A 25,910-nucleotide genomic window follows, 5' to 3' on the forward strand; every position below is an offset into this window, starting at 1 on the left:
GCTCATTTGTGGAGCGCATGCATGTGTGTGCTTACCTCCTGCTCCTTTCCACAGGGCCCTGAAGCCCTCCTCAGCAATGATCTTCCTGAAGCAGTCTATGACTCCGTTGTATGTGGTCTGGCCTGCGCGGGCCGCCACCTGGAGCCTGGTCTTGATGACATCAGCAGGGGTCACCAGGGAGGCAGCAGGTATACCTTAGGAGGTGTTGCACAACCCACATAATGAGGCACTCTCACTATGCAGGAATAGTATCACCACTGATGGCAAGCAGAGTAGTACAATGCCAGGTTTAAAATAGAAAAGGAATAGAATGTCCAGTCATTTACTGTACATATTTTTTATCATATATAGAATATATATGATAAAACATTCAATTGATTGAAGCATTTATTCAGGTCTCTAGTATACTATACTATGTCTATTGGTTGAGATGGTGAGGTTTGCAGCTGTGGTTGTTAGTGCTAGCTACCTGCTATGGCACCAGCAGTGAGCAGCTGCAGAGGTCCAATTCTGCCCTGTTCGTCTGCAAACTCAGCCTTGGTGTGGGCGTACACAGGGAAGTAGATGGCAGAGAATGGGATGTCACGCAGAAAGCAGGCTTTCGCTCCCTAGGACACACAAACACAAAAGGATTTATTTTATATAACCCGAAATAACTACACCCGCAAGAATATCGCATTTTCACAGTTTAATTTCACCTTTATTTAACCAGGTCGGCTAGTTGAGAACAAGTTCTCATTTGCAACTGCGACCTGGCCAAGATAAAGCAAAGCAGTTCGACACATACAACAACACAGAGTTACACTTGAAATGTACAGTACATGAAATGTAAAATGCATTTGGACCTGCCTGAATTTCTGTAAGATATTTGCTTAGGATAATGCTTTTAGAAAAATATTCTATACTAGAAATACAGTATAGAATATAGCACAGGTTTATTTGGAATCATCAACTACAAATTAGTTAAGTGGTAGAGACATCTGGTCTCATTAGTCCAGATTTGGACTACTGTACTGAATATTGTAATGTACTGGATATTCTAATGTACTGAATAGCTTCCAAAATATGATTGACCCTGATGGTGGAGAAGGTAAGGCAGTGGTTGAGGCGGCCGCTGTGGCTTTGGGATCATCTGGCCTYGGAGCTCCAGTGAATTATTGTTGGCAGGCTGTGAGCCTCAGCCAACCCACAGAGGAACCTGGCAGTGCGGTTGATCACAGCAGGAGCCAGAAGGCCCTCAGGCAGCGCTGCTCCCCCCATGGTTCCCCCGGGGCCCCCAGAGAACTCCCTCCCAGCCCAGCACACTGTCTCTCAGACACACACAGAGACTACATTAACATGGACCCATGGTCTACTGGGCCCATCCACAGGGAGGAAGTCAGTCACTTTTAACAAGCTCCACATTGTCTGCTACTCATTAAAATATGAACCATGAACACATTACTTGAGATGTAAGTAAACCGACAAGAACGGAGCAGGAAAGGAGCAGTAGCTAAGCATAATTTACTGTTGGTTGTTGGCAGCCGTGGTCTCTCTGCATGTTAAACACTGTTTTGGAAAGAAATAATATGATCGTAACAATCAGTAGGGAATCTAGCTAGTCATCCTACTGCAGACTGCGCCTGCTCATCAGAACTCTCATATTGCAAAAGTGTCTTATGTAATATCAGCATTGATACACAGTCATACAGTATTTATTGTTCAACACCACTGCAACATAAACTAACCTTGTCGGTGGCATCATGCAGGGGTTATTAAGTTAGGCTATAACAGAGGTTTTAAGAGGTGATGTGTTAGTGAAGCTGCTGATGTAGAGGGGTTTACCCACTTTGTAGAGGCCAAAGAGGCCCAGGTCCCTGACCACGGTCAGGGCACCAACCCTGCGGGCCGTGGTGATCTCTCCGGCCACCTGGAGACGGATCTTGACTATCTCCAGAGGGTTGGTGAAGATCACCTGGGATCCTCCAGCCTGCAGAYCACAACCCAGGTTAAGGGTGAGAAGAAACAAATGGTACATGTCACAGTGCACCAGTAACAGCAGCGTGATAAAATCATAGGTCTCAATCTGCAGAACCAATTTTATACACTATTTTTGTCTTACTCTCTTTCTGTAGTACTTTGTCGCACAAACAAAATCTATAATTATAATGAAAAACTTAAATGTAATCACTTACAGTAAGTAAATCAAGACAATCATACATGTTTTGTTTTTACTTGTGTCCCATGATTAAGAAGGGGTTAATAGGTTTTACAACATCTCAGGGGTCAGCCTGTGGTGAGGATGATAATGTCTAAGCATTTCACCCCAATAAGCATTTTCAAATTAGCTTGGTAAACTCAAACACAAAAGACACTCTTTTCAAGTGCTGATGTCAAGCTGTCAGAAAGTGGTCTTGATGAGAGCAGGAGAAACAAGCAGGCATTGAGGGAGGAAACAGTGGGGTCAGGGAGGAACAGGCAGGGTGCGAGGAGAAGCCTTGCTTATGGCTGGAAGGCCCTGACCCCGGCAACAGCCCTCTGCCCCTTCCCTCTCCCCCAGGCACCTCCTGTGGAGGGGTGAGTGGCCCAGCCCAGCCTCGCCCCGCACACTTCCCCAATTCACCCCACTCCCAGGGGAGAGCGTTGAATCACACTGCTCTGCTCAGGGCCCTGGCAGGGACGCCCCAGGGTGCAGCCACTCTGACTCAGGCACATTTATCACCCTCCCCAAATCGAATCAGGCCCCTGGATGCCTGCTGGTGACACAGAGGGCAGGGGTCCTATCCTGTAAACATCCGAGCGCTGTCCTAAAAAAAGCTCAGGCACATTTAGTCATTTCAAAGTGGAAGGGGAAGATCCGCTACTCTGAAGATTTATGCATTCATCCCTCTGTCCCTATCTCRTTTATCTTTTCCACTTATTCACTGTCAGGAGGGCTCACATTACAGTTCATCTCCACAAACTAGCAAAACATTTGCTTTCTACAATGTGAAACCACTACATGAAGACCAAATMCATCTGCTGTGCAAGAAATTAATACTATGGGAAGAATCTAGCATAAATAAATATACGTAGTATATTAGATACGATAATATTGCTGGGTGGAGTCCTTCACCAGAACTAGAAGGTTACCGTAATCTAAAGTTCTAGATGGCATGCTATACTCCCGAGTCGATATTCACGTAATAATAAGGAATTTCCCTCGACCACACCCACACATTGGGGAAAACAAAATTATTTCCCATTCACCCCCATTGTAAAAGTCTACATCGTTTTTTGTTATACAAAAAAWTTTAATAATGCAGAAATGCTGCTGTGTTGTTCAATGTACATGTAACCAGGTCAAAAATCCTCAAGTATGAATCGCAATGCTCCCACGTAGGGAAATAGAACCTGCAAGAAGAGCCCTGTGGCTTCAGGCTATTCGGCATGGGAGAGTGGGAAATGTGGGGACCCGGTGCCCAAATAGGTTACACGTAGCTACAGTATGTGTGGAAAACATTTAATCACAGATAAGACATTTAACTTGTTTAGTACAGTCCATTTGTAACTCCACTCACTACTTGTAGCTGAATAGTTACTTTTTTTTAGTTGTTGTTCTTGGCTAGCTTAAGTTCCAGTCGGTAGCTAGCTAGCACTGTCACTCACGTGGCTGCTAGCACCGTCCTGAAAAGTGGCATGAGGGAAGCCCTACAATATTACGTTTTTCTAAGTAGTGAGAACCCTCTGGAGCAGGGAATGTTGAAAGTAAGTTTTAGACACGTTGTACTTTTCTTAGATGTAGTTTTGTAATTGACTAAAACAAGCCGACAACAAGAAAATTGCATTTGAGAAGGGTCAAGTTTTTGCTGTGAACCAATGGGGTAACCTAAAACAGGTTGTTTTCCCTACAGGCGGGCATTCTATCTAATACCGCCTGGGACTATGCTTGTTGTTGTACATGTATGGTGTATGGAACTGTGGTGCCCATGGCAGATCAGGCCTCAGGTATGTGCAGTCCTGTCAAACTCAATCACAGTGAGGTAAAGCCAGCTCCATCCAAGGCCCTCCAGGCCTTCTTCCTCCAATTACAGGCTGACAGGGGTCACAACCTTGCAGACCCTGCCCTCCGTAGGCAACCTGCAGGCTCTCTTCCCCGCCCTGTCTGTTTCGTTTCACTTAGACTCATTTAGCAGAGGTAGGGTGATGGAATTACACGCTTTAATCCACCAATGCACTCACCAAACGTTACAGCGTGCCAAATTACCACGCTGAGGTAAAAAATAGTCCATTCACAGACATAATTTCTCAAATTGTGCCCAATTAGAGGGTTCAGAGACCAAAGAGCACCTTTTTATCCAGCTCCGCCACTTATTTAGGATGTCAATACACCGGCAGGAAACTTGAATTAGAGCTTAAATTCATATACAATAATTCAATGTCCATAATTCAAATTGAAGATGAAAAGCTTATAATTGTAGATCCAGATCAGTCAGAAATAATTCAGCTAAACCTGAAAGTTGAAGGGGTTGGAAAACCACAAAAATGTCCTCTCTTAGCTCAATATCTGGAATCCACAATTTACACCCATGAGATGCAAAATGTTCATAAACTGAAAGAGAAAATCTTAAATCATGTTTTAGTTTCAACAAAAATCTTGTTTCAGTTCCCCCACATCGAGATCAATTAGATTTAAACGAGTCAATGTAGCAGCTGCCAACGCTTTCCCTTTGCTTTACATGAAGCACACAGGCCTTTTCAGCCCTCACTCTGTAGAGACAGACTGTCTACGAAGACATCCTCACACCAATACTTACAGTGGCACCAGCCAGGACTTCTGCAAACAGGGGAATGGTGTTATCCTCTGTGGTGAATTTGTCTCTTACAAAGTCATTCATCTGTGAGAAAAGAGAATGAGGCAAGCACAACACACACCTTTAAAGAAAGAAATGCTCAAAGATAATGACAATGAGTGCATCTAGTCACGCCTTGGATTTTGGAAGACTTATTGTATTTTCTGTGAGACTGTATTCATATTTAACATACTATAACCTTTCCTTATTGTGCAATAAACATGAAGGCACTCGGAGGGTTTGTAAGGACTTGCCGTGAGTTTGATAGCTTTCTCTGGGGCAACACCGATAAGCTGTGGTACGAGACCTGCAAAACAGTATTCATGGAGACCATTTAGATTACCTGACAGAGGAAGACACTCCGACTGGAAATGAATACATCCATTGCCAGTTACCACAATGAAATCTGCATGATTCTTGTCCGGATAAAATAAACCCATAAATATTTACAGATACGGCTGCTACATCTGATGAACCAAACGACAATGGCTCCCATTGAAATGGACAAAAAGCTCAAATATGAAACTGGCAGTTGTATGGGCTCAACATTGTTGTGGCCTGATCCCAGTCTGGTGTGGAACAGAGAGAGCTGTGTGGCCCTGGTGGGTGGGGGTAGGGAGGGGGCAGTGCTATAGCGCTGATAACCACCATACTGTTTCACCGTCCGTCCTTCAGTGAGCCAGATAAAACTTCTGAAGGAGCGAGTGAGTGACTGCTCATGGTATGCAGCCAGAAAACCGTCAAGCGTGTCTGTCTCTCGGTCAATCCCCCTCTCATCAGTGTGGAAAGATAAAGAGGGAGGGGGAGAGCCAAGCAGAGAGGATAAACAAAGAGCTGCAGTGGCGGAGGCAGCAGTAGATGGCAGTCTTGACTTCCTTCATCTGATAGTCCTCACTGTGGCAGTGTTATATATATATATATATATATATAAAACAAGCCTTCAGCAGTGTTATCACTACACTGGAAAACATAGATCTGACACTACTACAGGAGTTCTTTGACCTCTGGGACTTTTTCAGCTAGCTAAGTAATGACAATGTGACCTTCCATAGAATTTAGAACAGTCGAGGCAAATGTTTCTGTTATTATGCAAAACATGTTGACGATGATACTGGCACAAAAATGTGTTTTGCCACCATTTGCGCCGGACCAGATGACCGTATCTAGCATTACATAATAGAAACACATTCACCAGGCTTTAGTTTATACCTCTGTAGAATCCAAAGAATCCCTCATATCGGAGCACTTTCTTGGCACAGTCYAAGCTGTTCTTGTACATGAGCTCTCCTACGAAGGAGCTGGTGGAGCGCTGGTTCTGCATGCGGGTCTTCACCAGGTCAATGGGGTACACAGCCGTCGCACCCGTGGCTGCAAATCACGCATGTCAATCAACACACCATCAACATACTGCATTCATACCATCAACATACTGCATTCACACCATCAACAAACTGCATTCACACCATCAACATACTGCATTCACACCATCAACAAACTCCATTCACACCATCAACATACTGCATTCACACCATCAACATACTGCATTCACACCATCAACATACTCTTGTTGGTGATAATATCCTATGATCTTCATATATTCAGACACAGCAAATATCTTTATCATTATTTTAACTATTTAGCAGACCGTTTTTAGGTGGGGTATATTTAAAGATTGGTGTTTTAGTGTTTTGCTTCAGTGATAAATAGAGAGATGTGGGCATATAAAGAAGTTAAAAACAGTCATTAGGCCCAGACAGAGTAGTGAGTCTGCAGGAGAGCCATAGTGTAGAGGGTGTCTACTGTCTGAGTAGGCAGCCATGCAGCAGGTTGCCCTAAATGCAGCTCTTAGCCACAGCGGCTTGTCATGTCTTGTCTCTGACATCAAAGGACCTGTAATGACTCGGGCTCTCAAGCATGCAGAGAGCTCTCTCACCCTTCGTCAGCAAGAGAGGGTGAGAAAGGTCTCATTATCGCCATGGAGAGCCGCCGTCTTCACAATGCTTCACAAGACTTCTGACCCTTAACTGTCCATTGATCATTCAGAACTGATCACCCTCCTGAGCTGCTAGATCAAAGACCCACTGAGACAGTAGACTCTTAGAATCTTGCATGTTGGTTTCACGCACGCACATCTCAATGGCTGTTATATTAGTTCCTCCCAGTGTAATTAGACAGAGATTCCAGTGCGGTTCCGGAAGATTTGTGTCATTCCAAAGCTCCGGCTCCAAAGACAGCCTGGAGCCACCAGTGGCACAGCAGCACAATGGGCAGACCGGCCCCAGGGCCTCAGTGCGCCAGTCTGACCGGCTTGGGTTACCCCTCAGTGGGCCCAGGTCTCTGTCGCAGACATGTCACTCACCTCCAGCGAGTGCGCCCAGACCGAACCTGTAAGCAGACTCTGCAGCCTGGAGCAAGACGGACCGATGAGGATCCCCATGAGCTTGCTGTGGAGGGAGAAAAGACACCGACGTGGAGAAAGACGYYGGATCAGAACACCAGGAAAGAATCGACTTCTATTAAACTGTAGTGAACCAGATACATTGTGGAAAGAAAAACGTTATGGACCACTCAACAGAGGAGGAAAGCTATGGAATGTAGACATCTCGTCGTGGTATAAGTCTTATTCATAAGCCAGTATTGTATGTCACCGACATAGACAATCTGGCTACGGATACAGTAAATGGCTGTGTAGGAGAACTCTCCAGGGCTATCCATTGATTATGATGGAGCTAGGCAGAGGCTGGAAGCCAAGGGTTTTCCTTTAAAAAAAATCAACTAAGCATGATTTTGCATTATTTGTCTCATCTCTGGTTTGGTTCATGATCTTGAAAGTGGAGCCCCTTTGTTTTCTCTGTGGTTCCGTGTAACAGATTAGTCCCACAAGCCTTTCCCATGTAGAGATAAGCATCCACATGAATTATTACATTGGCTGAGTAACAGTTGGAGTGTGTCTGCCCTCCTTGGGGCAATGAGCAACATCCCCCAGACCAGGCCCTTCCTCCTACCCAGCTGCTTTCACTGAAGGCAGCATGCTAATGAGATCGAGGCCTTGATCAAAAGGTTTAAGCAATTACCCTACTTCCACAAATGGCGGACCTGAGAACGCCAACATGTTCGTGTCTTTCCCTTTTCCCAAAATCACATTCCAGACCTCCGAGCAAAAGTCCCGGAACGTTGAGTGGACCTGGGCCTGACCAAAGTCCGATTTACAGAGCTGTGTCGTCTGGAAAGACAGGAACTATTTCCTCCTCCTCCCTCCCAGAGCCACCTCTCGCCAGCACACTCACCATGCTCCTAGCCTCCTACTCTAAACAGACCTAGCCAGAGGCTTCATACACCAGCAGACTCATGAAAAGCCACCCTGATAAAAGCATCCTATTAGATTCTCAGGTGTATGATTGCGTCTGATGTATATGTCTACACTGAATAAAATGGGACAGGCTTTTAGAAAAAGGGAACATCGCAACAATCCATTCGTCTTTTGTACCTATAATTGGGGGGGGGGGGACTTTTATCCTAGGTGGTGTAATGCACATTCACAAAGAAAGAGAAAACATCAGCACTCTGCTAATTCCATCATTGAACACTCCCTTTCGTTGCTCTTTAATGAGAAAGCATGGTGGGGGAACAGAAGMGATGCAGCAAATAAAAGGCAGTAGGTAAGCGCCGTGTGGACATTCAGGCAGGGTACCTGTCTTTGGATCTCAGCCAGGTGGTATGGTAGTGCGCCTTCCTCCAACGGTGCTATCCTCTCGATGTCCGCCAAGTTGAGCTTTCTTCAGAACAGCAGAGGAGAATCACAATGTTATGCCAGGAGTAGCAAACACAGCATAGCATTCCTCACACGGAGTTGATGCACGATTTTCCACAGACATTTTATGGCCATATAACTTGAGGTTATTGCTGGTTTAATATGAGTTTGTATACACAACAGACAAACAAAGCTGGATACATGCCCACAACTCAAGCAGTAAATGAAGCTCTCTTAATGCCAGTGAGACACAGATATTCCCTGCTGGCATCATAAAGTCTGCATGCTTAGATTTCTTTTGTACATCAACCAGTAGAGCCACTATTGCTAAACTGAATAGGTAATAACTTAGAATTTACATCCAATAAATATAGCTATAACTTTTTTATTCCATTCACAGATTTATTGAAAATAGCTTTTTCTGATTAATGTGTTAGATATATTGAATTCATGTGGAGGACAGTAATTCAATATTTGGCAGCGCAAATGCCACGTTGTATGCGTGTGAGTAAAAAGGACAACGCAGCGGTGATGTGTCACTGAGACTGGAGAGAGTTTGAACCTTACCCAGAATGAGCGTAAAGGCCAGAGAGCTGGTACAGGATGTCAATTTCCATTGGATTGATCTGACCAAACTTGTTGGCAGCACTAATAAACTCCTCTGTGGTACAATACGGAGCAGAGGGAGGCATGTTATGTAAGAAAAAACAGACAGGGGGTCACTTATTAAGACTAGATATTTAGAGATAGAGTGGGTGGGTAGGCCTGCTGCAAGGATAACCAACCACATCAGCAGTACAGTCTAAAGGTGAAAGGGTAAACTCCTATAATACAGGTAACTATCACCATCAGAACAGGTCAACTATTCATTCCACAGATCTAAGGGAACAGACTAAACTAATAAAACAGAATATTACAGTGTACATTTACCTTATTTACTTAGAGCTAGGGTAAAATGTTCTTGTGTTTCCTGACACCATTCTGCCAAGAGAGGTGAAACTCCCATGACGGTACTGTACAGCCTCAGTTCATGTTTGAAATCACATTTCCTCACTTGAGCAGGACTAGGCTACCTTTGGTGACGAGGGTATCCTTGTATGTTCCGGCTAGTGTGCTGTAGACCTTGCGGATCAGCTCCATGTTGTTAAGGAGGGCGTTGAAGGCATTGAAGTAGGAGAAGCTCACCATGTGGGAGGTGCTGCCTCCAGCAGCCTAAAGGGGAGAGGAACAGACACTGAGGTCTCATCGTACAATCATCTCATGTTGAAACTGGGAAACCATAGCTGTCTCTAACTCACTGAGACCAGGTTCTCCTCCACAAAGGGGGTGAGCATGTGGTGGCGGATGGTGGCCATGATGTCGCTGAAGTCCATGGCAGAGATGGTACCGCTCTTGCTCTTATCCTTCTGGGCAAAGGCCTGGCGGGCATGCTCCAACTGCAACTCCTACAATGAAAGGAAAGATAGAAAGAGCAGGCTCGTGACAAAAAACACGTCAAATTACCAGGGATGAAATGGAACATTGGGGGGAAAAATGATGATGATGTTGGATGATGTCGGACACTGCTTGGCACATGTGGAAGCATCAGATGAGATGGTGTTAGACCCTGGCTCTTGTAATCACAGCTGTCTCTCAGGAGTCTTGATGAAAACCATGTCCCCCCCGAAGTCTGATCTCAAGTCTGTGCCGGAGAGCAGGCAGGTGTGTCCGGAGGAGCACAGGGATGATTCAATAGGACAGCCATGCAATCAGAGGGGAAGCAGGGGTGCCACTGACCCAGGGTCAGCACTGCTGTCAAAGCTGATCACATACTACCAGCAGATCCCTCTCATCTACATAACTTATCAGGCCATAGCAGAGTACAGCCCATCGTGACAATGGTAACATTTTATACTGTATACTTTTATTCCACATCTTGTAAGAGTTGGGGAATACTTTGGTACACAAATCCAGGTACTGTACTAGGCTGCTGCACTATTGAGGGCTATTGCAGCACATATTCTACAAATAGTGATGTTTTTTCTATTCCGGTTAGACAATTCTGAGAACTATGTAACCTCCACAAGGTGGCAGGACATATTCTGCAACAAAAAAAAACCCACTAAACTTTCAGCAGTTTTGTTTATGTCTATGTTAGATTTAGCTGATCACATTCAATAATTTATTAGCAGGAAACAATATTGCAAAAACATCAGCAGTAAAATAACAGCTAAAGCAAATGTTGGTTGGAATGAAAAGGGGTCGCACACAAGAATCCTTGACGCGCTAGTGGGAACCCTTAGTCAACCATGATCCACCGCAAACTGCTATGAGGGTTTACACACAGTAGAGTAGTGGAGCCAAGCCCTTCCAAGTCCCAGACCACCCAGCTGCATATGAACCCACAAGCCCCATCATTCCAAACAAACTACGTCCACAGCCATACTACTGGCTTTATGACCCTCCCTGTTTCGGTGATTAAATATGTGTTACAGCTTTAATACATTACATAATTGGGTATTTGTTATGCTATTATAAATCGGCCCATGTCTATCTAAACCAGAGATGTTCAATTCCGGTCCTGGAGGGCTCGAAACACTTCTGTTTTTTGTTTCTACCTGGTTGTTAATTGCACTCACCTGGTGTCCCAGGTCTGAATAAGTCCCTTAATAGAAAGAGAGGATTAAAACCAGAAGTGTTTCGGCACTCCAGGACCGACATTGGACTGGCCTGATCTAAACCATGATAGAAAAATAACTTCCTGCATGCAAGTGATTAAAAAAACATTTGTAAAGTATMCAGACCCTTTGACTGTTTCCACATTRGGTTGTTACAGTCTAATTCWAAAATTTATTAAATCGTTTTTCCCCCTGATCAATCTACACACAATACCCCATAACGACAAAGCAAAAACAGGTTTTTCTAAATGTTTGCTAATTTATTACAAATTAAAAAATGGAAATATTACATTTACATAAGTATTCAGACCCTTTACTCAGTACTTTTTTGAAGCACCTTTGGCAGCGATTACAGCCTCGAGTCTTCTTGGGTATGATGCTACAAGCTTGGCACACCTATATTTTGGGAGTTTCTCCCATTCTTCTCTGCAGATCCTCTCAAGCTCTGTCAGGTTGGACGGGGAAAAATAGCTGCACAGCTATTTTCAGGTCTCTCCAGAGGATATTCGATCGGGTTCAAGTCCGGACTCTGGCTGGGCCACTCAAGGACATTCAGAGACTTGTCCCGAAGCCACTCCTGCGTTGTCTTGGCTATGTGATTAGGGTCGTTGTCCTGTTGGAAGTTGAACCTTCGCCCTAGTCTGAGGTCCTGAGTGCTCTGAAGCAGATTTTTATCAAGGATCTCTCTGTACTTTGCTCCGTTCATTTTTCCTTCGATCCTGACTAGTCTCCAAGTCTCTGCCGCTGAAAAACATCCCCACAGCATGATGCTGCCACCACCATGCTTCACCGTAGAGATGGTGCCAGGTTTCCTCCAGAAGTGACGCTTGGCATTCAGGCCAAAGAGTTCAATCTTTCATCAGACAAGAGAATCTTGTTTCTCATGGTCTGAGAGTTCTTTAGGTCCCTTTTGGCAAACTCCAAGCGGGCTGTCATGTGCCTTTTACTGAGGAGTGGCTTCCATCTGGCCAATCTATTTATTTTATGTTATTTATTAACTAGGCAAGTCAGTTAAGAACAAATTCTTATTAACAATGTTGGCCTACTCCGGCCAAACCCTAACCCGGACGACTCTGGGCCAATTGTGCGCCGCCCTATGGGACTCCCAATCACGGCCGGTTGCGATACAGCCTGGATTCAAACCCGGGTCTGTAGTGACACCTCTAGCACTGAGATGCAGTGCCTTAGACTGCTGCGCCACTCGGGAGCCCACAATCTACCATAAAGGTGTTCTGGAAGGTTCTCCCATCTCCACAGAGGAACTCTAGAGCTCTGTCAGAGTGACCATCGGGTTCTTGGTCACCTCGGGCGGCTAGCTCTAGACAGGTGTGTGCCTTTCCAAATCATGTCCAATCAATTGAATTTACCACAGGTGGACTCCAATCAAGTTGTAGAAACATCTCAAGGATAATCAATGGAACCAGGATGCACCTGAGCTCAATTCCGAGTCTCATAGCAAAGGGTCTGAATGCTGAATACTAAATAAGATATCTGTTTTTATTTTTACATACATTTGCAAAAATTTCAAAAAACTGTTTTCGCTTTGTCATTATGGGGTATTGTGTGTAGATTGATGAGGGAAAAATGTATTTAATAAATTTTAGAATAAGGCTGTAATGTAACAACATGTAGAAAAGGGGAAGGGGTCTGAATACGTTCCCAAATGCACTGTATTTGTACGGTTCATAAGGTGTCTAGTAATGTCTACTGTAAACTGTACCTGCAGAAACTGGGTGAACTCCAGGTAGCTGAGGTTCTTCTTTCTGTCACTTCCAAAGTGGAGCCTGATGAACTCACAGTCCCAGTTGAAGGGGATGTGGTGGTGCACTGTGGTCTGGCTGAAGATGTCCCGCACATTGGCTGCCAAATGAGAGATGGATGAGTAACATCAAGAGAAAAAAACAAAACAAAACAAAAAAACAAAACAAAACAACCATACAACCATACAATATACAGTGGGGTTTGAAATGACTGACACCCTTGTTAAAGATATGCAAAAATGACTGTATCAATTCAATGAAAAGTGAGCTACTGTATATTGTATGCCAAAACAAATGTGAAATTATATAACTTTATACCTATAAAATGTTTCTGAATAATAGATTTTGTTTCAAAAGTATGTTTTTTTTCTCTCAAAAAGGTAGGGGTCAAAAGTACTGACACCCCTGTTTTCAATAACTTTCAATACCTTTTCTAAAATGTTTTATGAGTTGGAGAACACATTGGGAGGGATGTTAGACCATTCCTCCATGCAGAATTCTTATAGATCATTGATGTCCTTCGTCTGTGCTTATGGAATGCCCTCTTCAATTCCAACCACAGGTTTTCAATGGGTTTCATGTCCGGAGACTGAGATGGCCATTGCAAAAGGTTGATTTTGTGGTCAATTAACCATTTCTTTGTGGATTTTGATGTGTGCTTGCGGTTATTTCCTTGCTGGAATATCCATTTTCTCTCAGCAATTGTATTAGTATAAAATAATATAATTTCCCCAATTTCTTGAGCATCCAATATAGCTCAGTATTTGAATTATTTATTTTATGCTTATCTTTATTAAGGGTGCCAATAATATCAGACCCCACTGTATGTCCCTACCTCATTTCTGGGAACCTGATATGCACAGAGAAGGAATATGGCCTAGCTGACAATCCCAGTGCCTTCATATTGTGTGAGTTCTAAGCAGATCTAGGTCATTCTGTGTCTGAGCACTGCCTTCATTTTCTATCGCCTTCATGGGGGCCCGCGCTGCACAATGTGTGCACAATGAGCATTGCAACAGCTCTTTTTTCCCTGTTTTTGTGACACGCTGGATTCATSTCTCCCCCTGTCAGATGGGACTTGTTATGATGTGGTATTACCCACAGCTCGCTCAGAGCTGAGACAATTCTTCTCTTAGAAGAGACCTCTAGAATAGAAGCAGCTGACTGACAGACCCTATACTACTCTGCAGTCTCCAGAAGCCCAGCATAGAGAGACACACTAGTACACAAACGGAATACACATTGAGCACTAGGAGTAACATGAGACCTACATTCATTTTCTACACTGAAAACAGCTATGTAGCACCTTTTTTACCCAAGGTCCTAGGTTATAAATATGATATAGTAATCTTGTGTTATCCACTTCTTGCATAGAGATATTACACAATGGGAAAGTSTGTGGTCATTGCCCTAGGTAAAAGCTCTACTGATTCTGTCCCCATTACCTATGACATGGTTATGACATGAAGCAGACAGGACTGGGATCCAACAGGATGAACATCCCCACACACCAGGTCACCGGGCATCCCCATGTACATACCAAATGAGATGTCCCCTGTGCCAGTCTTGTCAAACAACTGAAAGGCAACTATGAAAAGGGCATCCGGGACACACAGAATCGATTCAAAGGCCAGAAACTCCTGGAAAGAGATCAGTCTGTTTGGACAAGAAAGAAAGAGTACTATCTGAAAAAAAGGACATGTCCCTACAAAGCCCAAAGAACATCAGCAACTCGAATTTTCACTTGAGCACACCAATAACTATAGCCTACCAGATTCATTTACATAAAAGTTCAAGTAAAGTTCAAGTATAACATTTGATTTTACCCATATTTATAACATGCTCTACAGTCTACAGTATAATGTGGATAGGAACGTGCTGTTTAGTGCTATTTCAACAAGATGCTTTCTCGAGTCTTCGGCATTATGCAAATAATATGGCCGCTTATCTTATCAGGTGGATATTCAATCAAACAAGCATGGGTGTTAAACAACCGATAAAGATGGCTATTCAGGCAATGTGAACAACCTTGTGACCAATCATTAACCTAACTTCTCCTTGCTACGGATTTCTCTTCACTACGCCAATACATGTAACATTGTGAACCACATTGTGTGTATCAACATGGGTTACATTGGGATCCGTGTAGGTAGTGGAACTGTCATCGAAATGTGTTTGTGTGTTATGATCCTTTTTTCCTCTCACAGAAATCTCAAGAAAATTCAATTTTCGCTGTATGATGTCTTGAAGGACCTCTTGTTTAAGTCCTTCTATAGCAAGGTTACTATTAGTAACGATCATCCACCTCACCCGTAGTGGGAGCAGACTTACCCATCCTTGCTGGTGTCGGCTACTCCAGCGATCAGCTGCACAGTCTGGCGGTTGTGGTCGGGCTGGTTGTGCAGACCCAGGAAGTTCTGCACAAAGTCCCTGGGGGACATGTAACGCACCCCATTCTCAACCACACTGGCATGCTGAAGGGGAGACAAAAAAATCCAGGTTAGTGTTAAATATAAATGCTCAGAAACTCAATATACAAACTTATACTCATACAAAACTCCCTCCTTGTAGTCCCTTTCCCAAAACAGCKCGTATTTGTATTGCATCACTGTTTCCCCAACAGCTATCGGACAACATTTTTTTTAAACTTATGACAATAAATGATTTGTTCAGACAACCTGATGCAGTGTCTGTCAAAGCAATGTATTTTGTCTCCGTAGTTATACTTAGTGTGATTTGTATTAATCCCATCATGTACTTTTCAGACATCGCATCAAAGGTAGGCAAAAATATTATAGTTCAAAARCATCTTGTTTTTGCAATTCATCGTATTCTATTTATTTCTTTGAGTTGTTGCAGTGAGTAAACAGACTTCAGATTTGCTTTCAAAACACTTCAATACACGTTCAAGCTTTATAATACCCTATACAGAAGAATCTGGGAGTTTTGTGGTTTAACCCACAATAAGCCAGCACAAGCTGTAGTATAGTGTAGGAAGCCATCAAGGCCATCAAGGTTAATTGTCACAATCATGTATGCAGATAAGTGCAGTGCAGTATACTATATTTAATATACAATATGGGATGTTTAAGTACAATGTAACAGATAAGTACTATAGCAGRGTATATAATGATATGTGACATTAGGGCTTTAGCTGTGGCAATGCAAGGGACTGCCAAGTCATCTGAAAAATATATTTCTAAATTAATCCATGTGCACTACTTAGAAAGAAAAAAGGAACAGCATTGTTTTTTTCTGCTATGCTGCAAAACATGCAACCCATGCACTGGTGTTGCTACCTCTCATCTAGGCTTAAAGAAACAAAAGGTCAGTTTCAGAGTCAGGGTTGGATTACAAGCTGGAGCACTGCATGAACTGGCAGCATAAAGGCCAGGCTCTGGGTGTACAGCCAAGGAGAGAGTGAGAGAGAGACCGAGAGAGAGCGAGCAAGAGAGAGAGAGACCTTCACAAAGAATGCATTTCAGACCACATCTCACTGCACACTCTTTAGTTAATATTTTAAGTGAAAGTATTAATTCCAAAGCAATTTATTAACCCATTTCTTCACTACATAATTTGGCATCAACTCAACTTCACAGTAAGCCTCAAATGCTTCTTGATAAGATTAGGCAGGTTGGACAAAATGGCCCATTCATCCATTAATTAACTAGCTATTTCACTGGGATATGTTTATGACTAATTATTGCATGCGTGTATTAGAACAGCTATGCCTAATATAAATTGGTGTGCGTTCAAGATAAATCAGTGCAGTGTTGTATGAAGAAAGAAGAAGATCCTAAAATAGTACAAGGTCAAAATAATAAGTCCCTCCTTGGCGCTATCTGTTGCTAGAGGCATATTTTCCTCCAATCAATGGCCTTACACCCTTCTACTTGGTACTATGTGTGACTTTGTAAAGCACAAGCATGCATGGTCCAAATTATTAGCAAAAACAACGGAATCGTCCAGACATCTGAAAATCCTAGCCAATGTCACAGCCTAAAAGAAGTCAGGGAAGGACAAATTCCTCAGTGAAGGGGATTCAGAATTAGTCCAAGCATGTGTGACCTTTTCTTGTAGTATTCGACAGTAGACACAACACACTCAGTGTATCTCTGTGTGTGTGTGTGTGTGTGTGTGTAACTGTGTGTGTGTCTGTGTGTGAGAGAGAGACTTAAATCATTGTCTCGTAGTAGGCCTGCTGGCAATAATATCATATTTGTTCAACTGTAGCTTTACCATACAATCAAGGTTATAACCTTATACCATTGACGACAACCAATGTAAAGTTACATTCTCTTTTCAAATCAAATTAAATCTAATCTAATTGTATTTGTCCCACGCACCAAATAGAACTGGTGTAAAATGTACTGTGAAATACTTGCTCACGAGCCCTTCCCAAAAATCCAGAGTTAAAAATAATAATAATACAAATGAAATTGTAACAAAAGAGGAATAAAATCAAATACACAAGAATGGAACTATATACAAGGAGTACCAGTACCAGATCAATCTGCAGAGGTACAGTACGAGGTATCTAAGGTAGATATGTAAATGAAGGCAGGGTAGATAATAATAAGAGTTGAACTGCTGCATTCAGACTAAAATAATATAAATAATTGTTTTTAGTGCCATAGCAATATTGGGTTAAAGATCCAGTTGTGAATGACAGTCTTACCTTCAGAAATATAGTCCTTAGTGCATTGGAATCGCCTCTTGCGGTTGTTTCTACCTAAAACATACAGTTGGAGTCATCAAAGCCAAACCCTGATGAATCTGGTAAAGCAATGAGAGTTTGAGAATGACATAGGTCGCAACGACTCTGCATTGGCTACAATATAATAAAATCATTACTGCAGAGAGTAATCGGTTGCTTGTCTCTGAAGTTTCGATGTTTGAAAAAGCAATAACACAGGACTCGTAGTCTATAGTTGAATATCAGCCCTGCCAGCAGCAACAGTCGCCTTTGCCATTATCATTACTGAACCGGCTACTCGACCTTCACAGCAATAAACTTGTTATACTACTAAAGTAGCTGAATAACTTCCATTAGATCAGTAAACGAAAATCTGTAACAACGTAAACATTACTCAATTCGCTCTCCAAGGCCGACGTGCCCACGGAAAGATGCTGAAAGAGGACCATTCTGTTCGTTTAAAAAAAGTAAATAATATATGCTTCCGCATCAATAAGCTTAAGTCCTCATCCAAAAGAAATAAACAACTTAAATACAGGTAATATTCATTTCTGATAAGAAATATTGGCAGAGTCACCTTGACCGCCATGCTGGGTGTGACGTCACGTTGACTAGCAGCGCAGGCGCTTGGCTACTGTAGCCTTTGATTTGGAGATAACAGCATGACACTTTTGAAGACCTAAAACATACAGTTGGAGTCATCAATGCCAAACCCTGATGAATCTGGTAATGCAATGAGAGTATGAGAATGACATAGGGCGCAACGACTCTGCATTGGCTACAATATAATAAAATCATTACTGCAGAGAGTAATCGGTTGCTTGTCTCTGAAGTTTCGATGTTTGAAAAAGCAATAACACAGGACTCGTAGACAGCTGTCTCTTATACACATCTAGATGTGTATAAGAGACAGGTGCTATACAATAAAAGTAGCGGAATACCTTCCATTAGATCAGTAAACGACACGCTGTAACAAGGTAAACATAACTCAATTCTCTCTCCATATATGCTTCCGCATCAATAAGCTTAAGTTCTCATCCAATAGAAATAAACAACTTAAATACAGGTAATACTCATTAATGATAAGAAATATTGGCAGAGTCTTTTTTTATTTTTTTTATATATATTGGCAGAGTCACCTTTACTGCCATGCTGGGTGTGACGTCACGTTGACTAACAGCGCAGGCGGTTGGCTACTGTAACTTTTGATTCTGGGATAACAGCATGACAATATTGAAGAAGACCTAAATAACCATGTCTTTTAGGATGTCTTTTAAGCGTCGTGCAATGGGAGTAGGCTAGCTGTCAGCAGAGTCTGGCATGGTTCCTGTGGTCATGTAAGGACATGATGCACTACTGTGTGGGCTATCTGAACCTGCAGATACAGTATTTTATAGCATGCATGCTCAACTAAAACAAATCATCAGATTACTAGGCTACACTAGCTGTGCGCAAAGTGTAAGGTGACCACTGTGTGAAAACCTCTACAATTTATGCTGTCCAAAAGTATTATACCTTTTCTATCATCTTATTGAAATGTGAGCTCCAGTGAGGTGCACAAGGGTCAAATGTTGCATTACTACCCATGTCCACCCAGTATCCAGGGACTATTATAGGGGATTAATAAAAAATTATTTTAAGGATTTTGTGCACTTGGAATCTGAAATGTCATGAATAAATACAATTGAGAAGGCAACTGTCTGGCTTGTTTTCTCTTTGGTTCCAATACTTGATTTCTCATAAAACCATCCACGGCTTTTTTTTATTGCATAAGAACATACTTTATTATCTGCTTTGTGAAGAAGCTTTGTATGATAATGTTCTGTTACCACAATGATACAAAATCTATAAAGCTTAAAAGAGAAACACAGTCTACCCACAAACGCAAATAGGCTGCAACAAATCACATCAACGTTTATTGGTTGCATACACAGTTTAGCGGATGTTATAACGGGTGCAGCAAAATACTTGTGTTACTAGCGTGCAGTAAAATGTCAAACAAGTACATAAATAATAAATATTCAAAAACTAGAAAAAATAAATCAAGAATGTCAAAACAAATCCAATTAACAACCCAAATAGCACTGTATCAGTAATCCAAATACAATTTTTGCTAATATATACACCAACAATATATAGTAAGAAGGAAATATACGGCAGTAGATATATTACAGTGAGCTATATCAAGAATCCGGCGTATAAATAAACAGTGTAACAAAAATGCAATGTACAGTAGTAGATATATTAGAATGAGCTATGTGAAGATATGAATACACAGTGTGAAAAACTGTATAAAAGAAATGGGAAGTGTCCATTGCTTAATGCCTCTGTACATGGGACAGCAGCAGTGGCTGAGTATGGGCGTATGCATGTGGGTGAATGTATATGTGAGTACAGGAGTCGGATTGGGTGTGTGTATGTGTGTGTGTGTGTGTGTGTGTGTGTGTGTGTGTGTGTGTGTGTGTGTGTGTGTGTGTGTGTGTGTGTGTGTGTGTGTGTGTGTGTGTGTGTGTGTGTGTGCGCGCGTTTGCGTGTGTGTGTGAGCTTGTGTGGGTGTGCGTGTGCATGCGTGAGCTTGTGTGGGTGATTTGTGAGTCTATATTTGTCTCTTACTATAGGAGATTGTGTGATGGTTGTTCAACAGTCAAATGGCCTGGAGATAGGAGCTGTTTTTCAGTCTTTCAGTCTTTCATCAACAGACACAAACAAGTTACACATTACACATTGCACAAATTCTAGACAAAAGTTCAGGAAAGGCAATTCTGGTTCCACCAGAAATATTTCATAAAGGTCAGAGATCAAGCTGCATGTATTGCCTCCATACTGACACCCTAACACATAGCAAGAGAGTAAAAGGCGTTGTTGCAGGAAAGGGATAATCTAGTGCTGTCAGAGTAGTAGGTAGGGGTAAAATTATAGTGGCTTAAACATGACTGTGTGGGTCAGTCATTGGTGCTCCTGGAGGACAGAATTGCCATGGCAGGGATGATAGCACAGCATTACCACAGTTCAGTGTTCAGCCATGCACTCTCCCCCAGAGAGGCCATTTATTTTATTGAGCTATCACTGTACTGTAATCCACTTTTTGAAAGACAATTTTCAAGGTTCAAATTCTTCATTTAAGTCTGCGGTGGACTGTCATAATGGGACATTTAAAGGGTCAATTTTGTTTACCACAACATAGTGTGCTTCCCTCTTGGAGTTCTAAGGCTATTTCGTGACAGTACACTTTATGTTTTTTTTCTCTTTGTGGGAGTACTATAAAAGGTAAATCACAGAGGAATTTTAAAATCTTATTTAAACTTTTAGTGTGTGTGAGGAGGTTGGTCGTTTGGAAATCAAATAAATAACAATAGTTAATAGTTCGTGTTAAATTGTGGGGGGAAATGAAGTTGTATATTTTAAAAGGATTCACATTTTTAGCCTACCAGTAGCTTATGTAAAATAAAAAATAAAAAAAAGAATAGAATATCATAGAATAGAACACCAGCACAGGTACAGCATCAAATCCTCTCATCAGTAAAATAATAACTTGTACACGTGTACAGAGAAGTGTTCTATTTTTTCCATCGATTGGTGATGCGCAATCGTTTGTGGTTAAACTGTAGCACCCGCTGGAAGGGTATGCTAAAAAATCGATGGAGAGCGCGATGATAAAATATAGGGATTTCTTCCGCATACACCAGATGCGGCGGAAATACGTAGGCAAACAGGAAGTTCTTGGTGCGTATTTTCCGCGGGCCTTTGACGACAACAGAGATGCAACAGTGTACAGAAATGGCGGGTAAGTAATAGCTACATCAATTACGTTATATAAATGATTTAAATGGACAAAACCTGTCTAATGGTTTGTATTACAAGTTGTATGACAGCTGTGCTTACCTCTTTGAGTTTTCGAGGGCGTGGTATGTTGCTGTCACAGGCAATCCAGATGGCAAACAAACAAGCTAGCTAGGTAGCTAACTGTTAGCCATAGCCAGAGGCTCTGGCCCTAGCTAGCCAGCTTGCTGAGTCAGTGATGATGGTGTGGCTATTCACAAGCTAGCCAGATCCCGAATGTAGAACTGCATCACATATAGAAGAATATCTTTGACTGCATGTTAGCAATAGCTTGTTACTAACTGGTGTGCAAATGACGCTAGCTAGCGACTGACTGTGTTGTGCAATGCTTCACCATGGTGTGTTTTGTCGCTTCAATAGCTCAATGTTCAATGCAGGTGGATTAACTAGCTAGCTATGCAGTGGCTGGCAAGCTAGCTATCTAGCTAACTTTGTAAACAAGAATAGGCCTGCTATCTATTGCTTGCTTTACTGCTAACTAGCAAACTTACCACTTGGTGTTCAAATCAGAATGGAGATTGATGCAAATGTAGACGCTAGAAATTGTTTGTTTTGATCCATAGGGATGAACCCAATGGAGAAGAAGTTGGCAGAATATAAGTGTGACACCAACGAAGCAATCAGCTTAAAACTAGGTTTGTTTCATTCATCTACTTATTTAGCTTTGTTGATGTTGAGAGAAAGTAGCTACTTTCGCTGGAATGTGTAGTTTGGTAGATTACACATTGAGTGTTTCATATTCATAATGCAATATTTTATGTTGACTGATTATTGACAACACCCTCTAACTCAAAGAATTAACAACACCTATTTATCTCAGTCCGTTTCGCAGATGATTTGGAGGATGAAAGCACGACATTCCATCCAGAGTACAGCCACCAGCTTTATGGTGATGAGTGAGTATCAAACCTGATTCAACCCTGAGGTCTGTGTGAATATCAAACCMGAGGTCTGTGTGAATGTCATCTGCATGTGAATTCTGCATCTGTGTTCTGGTTGCATGACTAAACCGTTAATAACAGGATTATGTGAATGCTAACATATTTATTCACTTTTTTTTCTCAGTGAGGTGGCTTTTGGATACAAAGGCCTTCAGATTCAGCTGTACTACAGTGCTGGGAACCTGAGCACCCTCTTCAAAGTGAAATACTCAGCCAGAGTCACAGAAAAGTTTGACTGTGTGGAGGTAAGAGTTGTTTGAAATGATGCCCTTTGTTACTTATGCCAAGTGCGGTAACACTGACTCCGTTACCTAAAAAAGAGATGTCCTGTCAAACTATAGGCATTCAGAGATGGGGCCCCATCATATTGTGAATAAGGTTTTCTCGACCACATGACTTGACCAGGGAAAACTCTGGGTCTTGGTGATGATAGACTATAGTTTTTCCTGGTCAGGTGACTAACCACCCTCAGTACCCTTCTAGTATCTTCTCTTCTGAAACTTGTCCAGTTTCCCAGCCTGCTTTAGTTTGAGGTGAGCTGTTTTGTGAGCCTTTTCGTTGGGTTGCTTTGTGCATGTTTCTGTGGGCCTTCTGGAGTGATCCAGAACCTCACTCTTAGTGGTGGTATTATGCAGCAGATAAGAGATCTCATGTTTTGTCAGATGACTCACAGTCTATCATAGGCCACATGGGCCATTGGTACGCTAATCCTATCCCTCCCTCCCTAAAGGAAAGGATCAGAGTTGGATCTGGGGGGGTGTTGGCTCAGCCATTGATTTGAGTGGTTCTGTGATAGGCTGCAGGAAATGGAATATATCCTGCTAGGGTGTGTTTCCCATAAGTGTGTTTTTATCTGGAGGGAGATCACTGAAGGACTTGGTGCATAGAATGAACTCCAACTACAGTTCGGAACCTCTGCCAAAGTCTTCTTGGTCATCAGCTATTCTGTATAAAGTAATGGCCAATAACCCTTCACTGGCTTTACACACAGCATTGATGTAATTGCTGCAGTAACATTGCATTAACATATTGTAATTTAGTCATTGTATGGAGTTGGCTGATTTTCATTATTACACAATATCAAGAAGACAATGTTGTTAACTTATATAATTACAGCATTTCTAGGTGTAACGTTTTTTATTTTATTTAACTTTTTATTTAACCAGTCAAGTCAGTTAAGGACAAACTGTCACCTAACCCGGATGACCCGTGAAATGCATTGACACACATTGACGTGTGAAATGCATTGACAGTAGTAGCATTCTATATAAGAAAAGCAGTGGCAATATCCTATTTTTAGACACCGATCAGTTATCAGTGCAAATGTTTTTCTTATCTACTTTTTTTCCTTAGTAGTTTTCTTATTTCAGTATATCCAAAACTGTCTATACTGTTCCAAATACTAAACAGTACTCGGAAGTAAAAGCAAGGCTGAATAATTTCTGATGATAAAGGCCAGGCCAGCGTTGACCCACGAGTGTCCACCTCGTTAAGGGTTTAGTGCAGCTGGTGTGAGGTAGAGAGTTAGGGAGCAGTAGAGTTCAGGCTGCATCTGAAGTGCTTGTCTGTGAGTGCGTGCTCACTGTGGCTGGGTGTAGTGCAGCTGGTGGGAGTTGGAGAGGATGGGTGCTGTGGGACAGAGTTCAGCATGCAGCTGCTACTCCAATGGAAGGCTTGTCAGAGATCACCTTAACCCTAAACCAGCCAAATGCTATAATGATGGACTCCACACAGTCAAACATCATTTTTGTTCTCAGTCATTGTTTCATACTGGGCATCAATAGTGAAACTCTGGAGAGAAAAATTAATCAGTTGGTGTCTGTTAGCCTAGATGTAAAATGTATAGGTAACACGTACAAATGTCTGGTCAGGGTTTTTATGGCCATATGTAGATTATGTTTGAGGCCGACGTCATTGGCAATGATTATTTTGAATGGAAAAGAATCCAACAAAAGGTAATTTGTTAGATCTATAACTTTTCTCAAAGCTTCTCTCTAAGCAGAAAGCGAGGAGGAAAAAAACTTTTAAAAGTTCGTTAGCAAAATAGTTAGTGCCTCTCTGGGCCCCGAGTGTGATCTAATTTAATGTATTTCCTCTTTAGCGACACGTATAAGGGTGAAGTCCGAGAATTGTTTAAAAGAAAATCTATATATAGAACACTAAATCGGATCACGTTATCAGCCTTTTTACCTCCAACATGTTGACTACTCTAAATAAGATGTGTACACATGGTCAATTATATCCCGGCGATAAAAGGCTTTCAGATTAAACAAAATGTTCTAAAGATGCGTTGTTACGTCATCTATACCAAACTATGGCTTCCTTTATGCAGGATTGTGTAATTTAATATCTAGTATATAGGAGAGTGCCTTGGACAATATGACTTGTTTGTCCATGGTCTTTTTATTTCAGCTCCTTGTTCTTGAGAAATGCAGTTGCCACTTCACCATTGTAATTGTTCATTCAGCTGCAGGTGCATTACTTCCAGTTGGATATTAGCTGATGTCTGAAAGGAGAGGAATTAGCAGTGTGTTCTATTTGCCTTTTGTAGTGCATTTTGTTCAGGCCTTCTTAATTTCCCTGTTTTCAATGGCGAGCAGCAAGGGTCTCTGTACAGAAGTAATACCCATCACGTATGTAAATGGTGTGAAAGGGCTGCTTAGCAAGTTAATACAAGGTGTTCTCATGTCAATCCTTGTGGAAATGGATACAATGCAAACATCACAGCTGAACCAAGCACACATTCTAGTGAGTAAAAAGTCCAGGGGGAGGGGCCCTTTGTCTGCCAGGCTCTTTGAAACGTGGGGGCAAATTCATTTGATTGAGTTTGTCAGGATTAGAGGAAAGGCCTCTATTATGGATGCCCAAGGCTTTTTTAAGTTGAGATCAATTCATTACATTTTATTGCCCAGTGAGAAGCAGAAATACGTTATTGTGGGGACTTCATAAAATATTCATGGTTTAACATAAGTAGTAAATTTATTCAATTAAGTGCTCTTTCACCAAGGGGTTGGGAAGGGGGGCGGGCGGCTCTGCTCTGCTGACTGTCTTAATTGCCTAATGGTTCTCCTTTTTGTGGCACAAAAATATGTATTCTTCCACTTTAATTCCTCGTGTTCTCTGTCAATCAGGGCTGAAGCATAGCCTAATGACCGAACAGTAGGAACTGTGATTAGACATGGCAGCGGAAAATAAATAAATAATGTCCACAGATTTCCTGATTTATTCAATTTCAGCAGTTAGTCCATGAAACTAGATAGGCTCTGCTCTGTAAGGTCTTTTTGTAATAAAGACCTTGGACATGTTTAATCTATATGATCCAACTATATCAAAGAACAAACGCGTACTACATTTTGAAGAAATACGTTTATTTCAAATGCATTATTGACTTTAAAAGTTATAAGACTGCAGTTTTCGTCCTAGCAAATACTTATCTGGCTAATCGGCATACTTT

The 25,910-nt window shown here is 42.0% G+C and overlaps 2 protein-coding genes across 2 annotated transcripts in view; one reads left to right on the forward strand and one right to left on the reverse strand.

Annotated features, from left to right (window-relative positions):
• The window catches only part of LOC111975047 (electrogenic aspartate/glutamate antiporter SLC25A12, mitochondrial-like), a 21,225-nt gene extending 2,878 nt beyond the window's left edge, over nt 1-18,347 (reverse strand). Inside the window, exons 1-16 of the mRNA XM_024003212.2 lie at nt 18,253-18,347; nt 17,658-17,711; nt 15,311-15,453; nt 14,520-14,635; nt 12,940-13,079; nt 9,861-10,007; nt 9,636-9,774; nt 9,130-9,223; nt 8,503-8,587; nt 7,171-7,255; nt 6,021-6,179; nt 5,066-5,118; nt 4,776-4,856; nt 1,829-1,969; nt 470-608; nt 36-194 (exon numbers count right to left, since the gene is read on the reverse strand). Of these exons, the coding sequence (XP_023858980.1) occupies nt 36-194; nt 470-608; nt 1,829-1,969; nt 4,776-4,856; nt 5,066-5,118; nt 6,021-6,179; nt 7,171-7,255; nt 8,503-8,587; nt 9,130-9,223; nt 9,636-9,774; nt 9,861-10,007; nt 12,940-13,079; nt 14,520-14,635; nt 15,311-15,453; nt 17,658-17,711; nt 18,253-18,264 (1,747 nt within the window). The 5' untranslated portion in view covers nt 18,265-18,347. The remainder of the gene's footprint in view (nt 1-35; nt 195-469; nt 609-1,828; nt 1,970-4,775; nt 4,857-5,065; nt 5,119-6,020; nt 6,180-7,170; nt 7,256-8,502; nt 8,588-9,129; nt 9,224-9,635; nt 9,775-9,860; nt 10,008-12,939; nt 13,080-14,519; nt 14,636-15,310; nt 15,454-17,657; nt 17,712-18,252) is intronic.
• A 3,007-nt stretch (nt 18,348-21,354) lies between these two features.
• The window catches only part of LOC111975090 (histone acetyltransferase type B catalytic subunit), a 10,112-nt gene continuing 5,556 nt past the window's right edge, over nt 21,355-25,910 (forward strand). Inside the window, exons 1-4 of the mRNA XM_024003265.2 lie at nt 21,355-21,459; nt 22,079-22,150; nt 22,336-22,411; nt 22,581-22,701. Coding sequence (XP_023859033.1) covers nt 21,435-21,459; nt 22,079-22,150; nt 22,336-22,411; nt 22,581-22,701 — 294 coding nt within the window. The 5' untranslated portion in view covers nt 21,355-21,434. The remainder of the gene's footprint in view (nt 21,460-22,078; nt 22,151-22,335; nt 22,412-22,580; nt 22,702-25,910) is intronic.

The sequence above is a fragment of the Salvelinus sp. IW2-2015 genome, linkage group LG2, assembly GCF_002910315.2.
Source record: "Salvelinus sp. IW2-2015 linkage group LG2, ASM291031v2, whole genome shotgun sequence".
Classification (NCBI taxonomy): Eukaryota; Metazoa; Chordata; class Actinopteri; order Salmoniformes; family Salmonidae; genus Salvelinus; species Salvelinus sp. IW2-2015.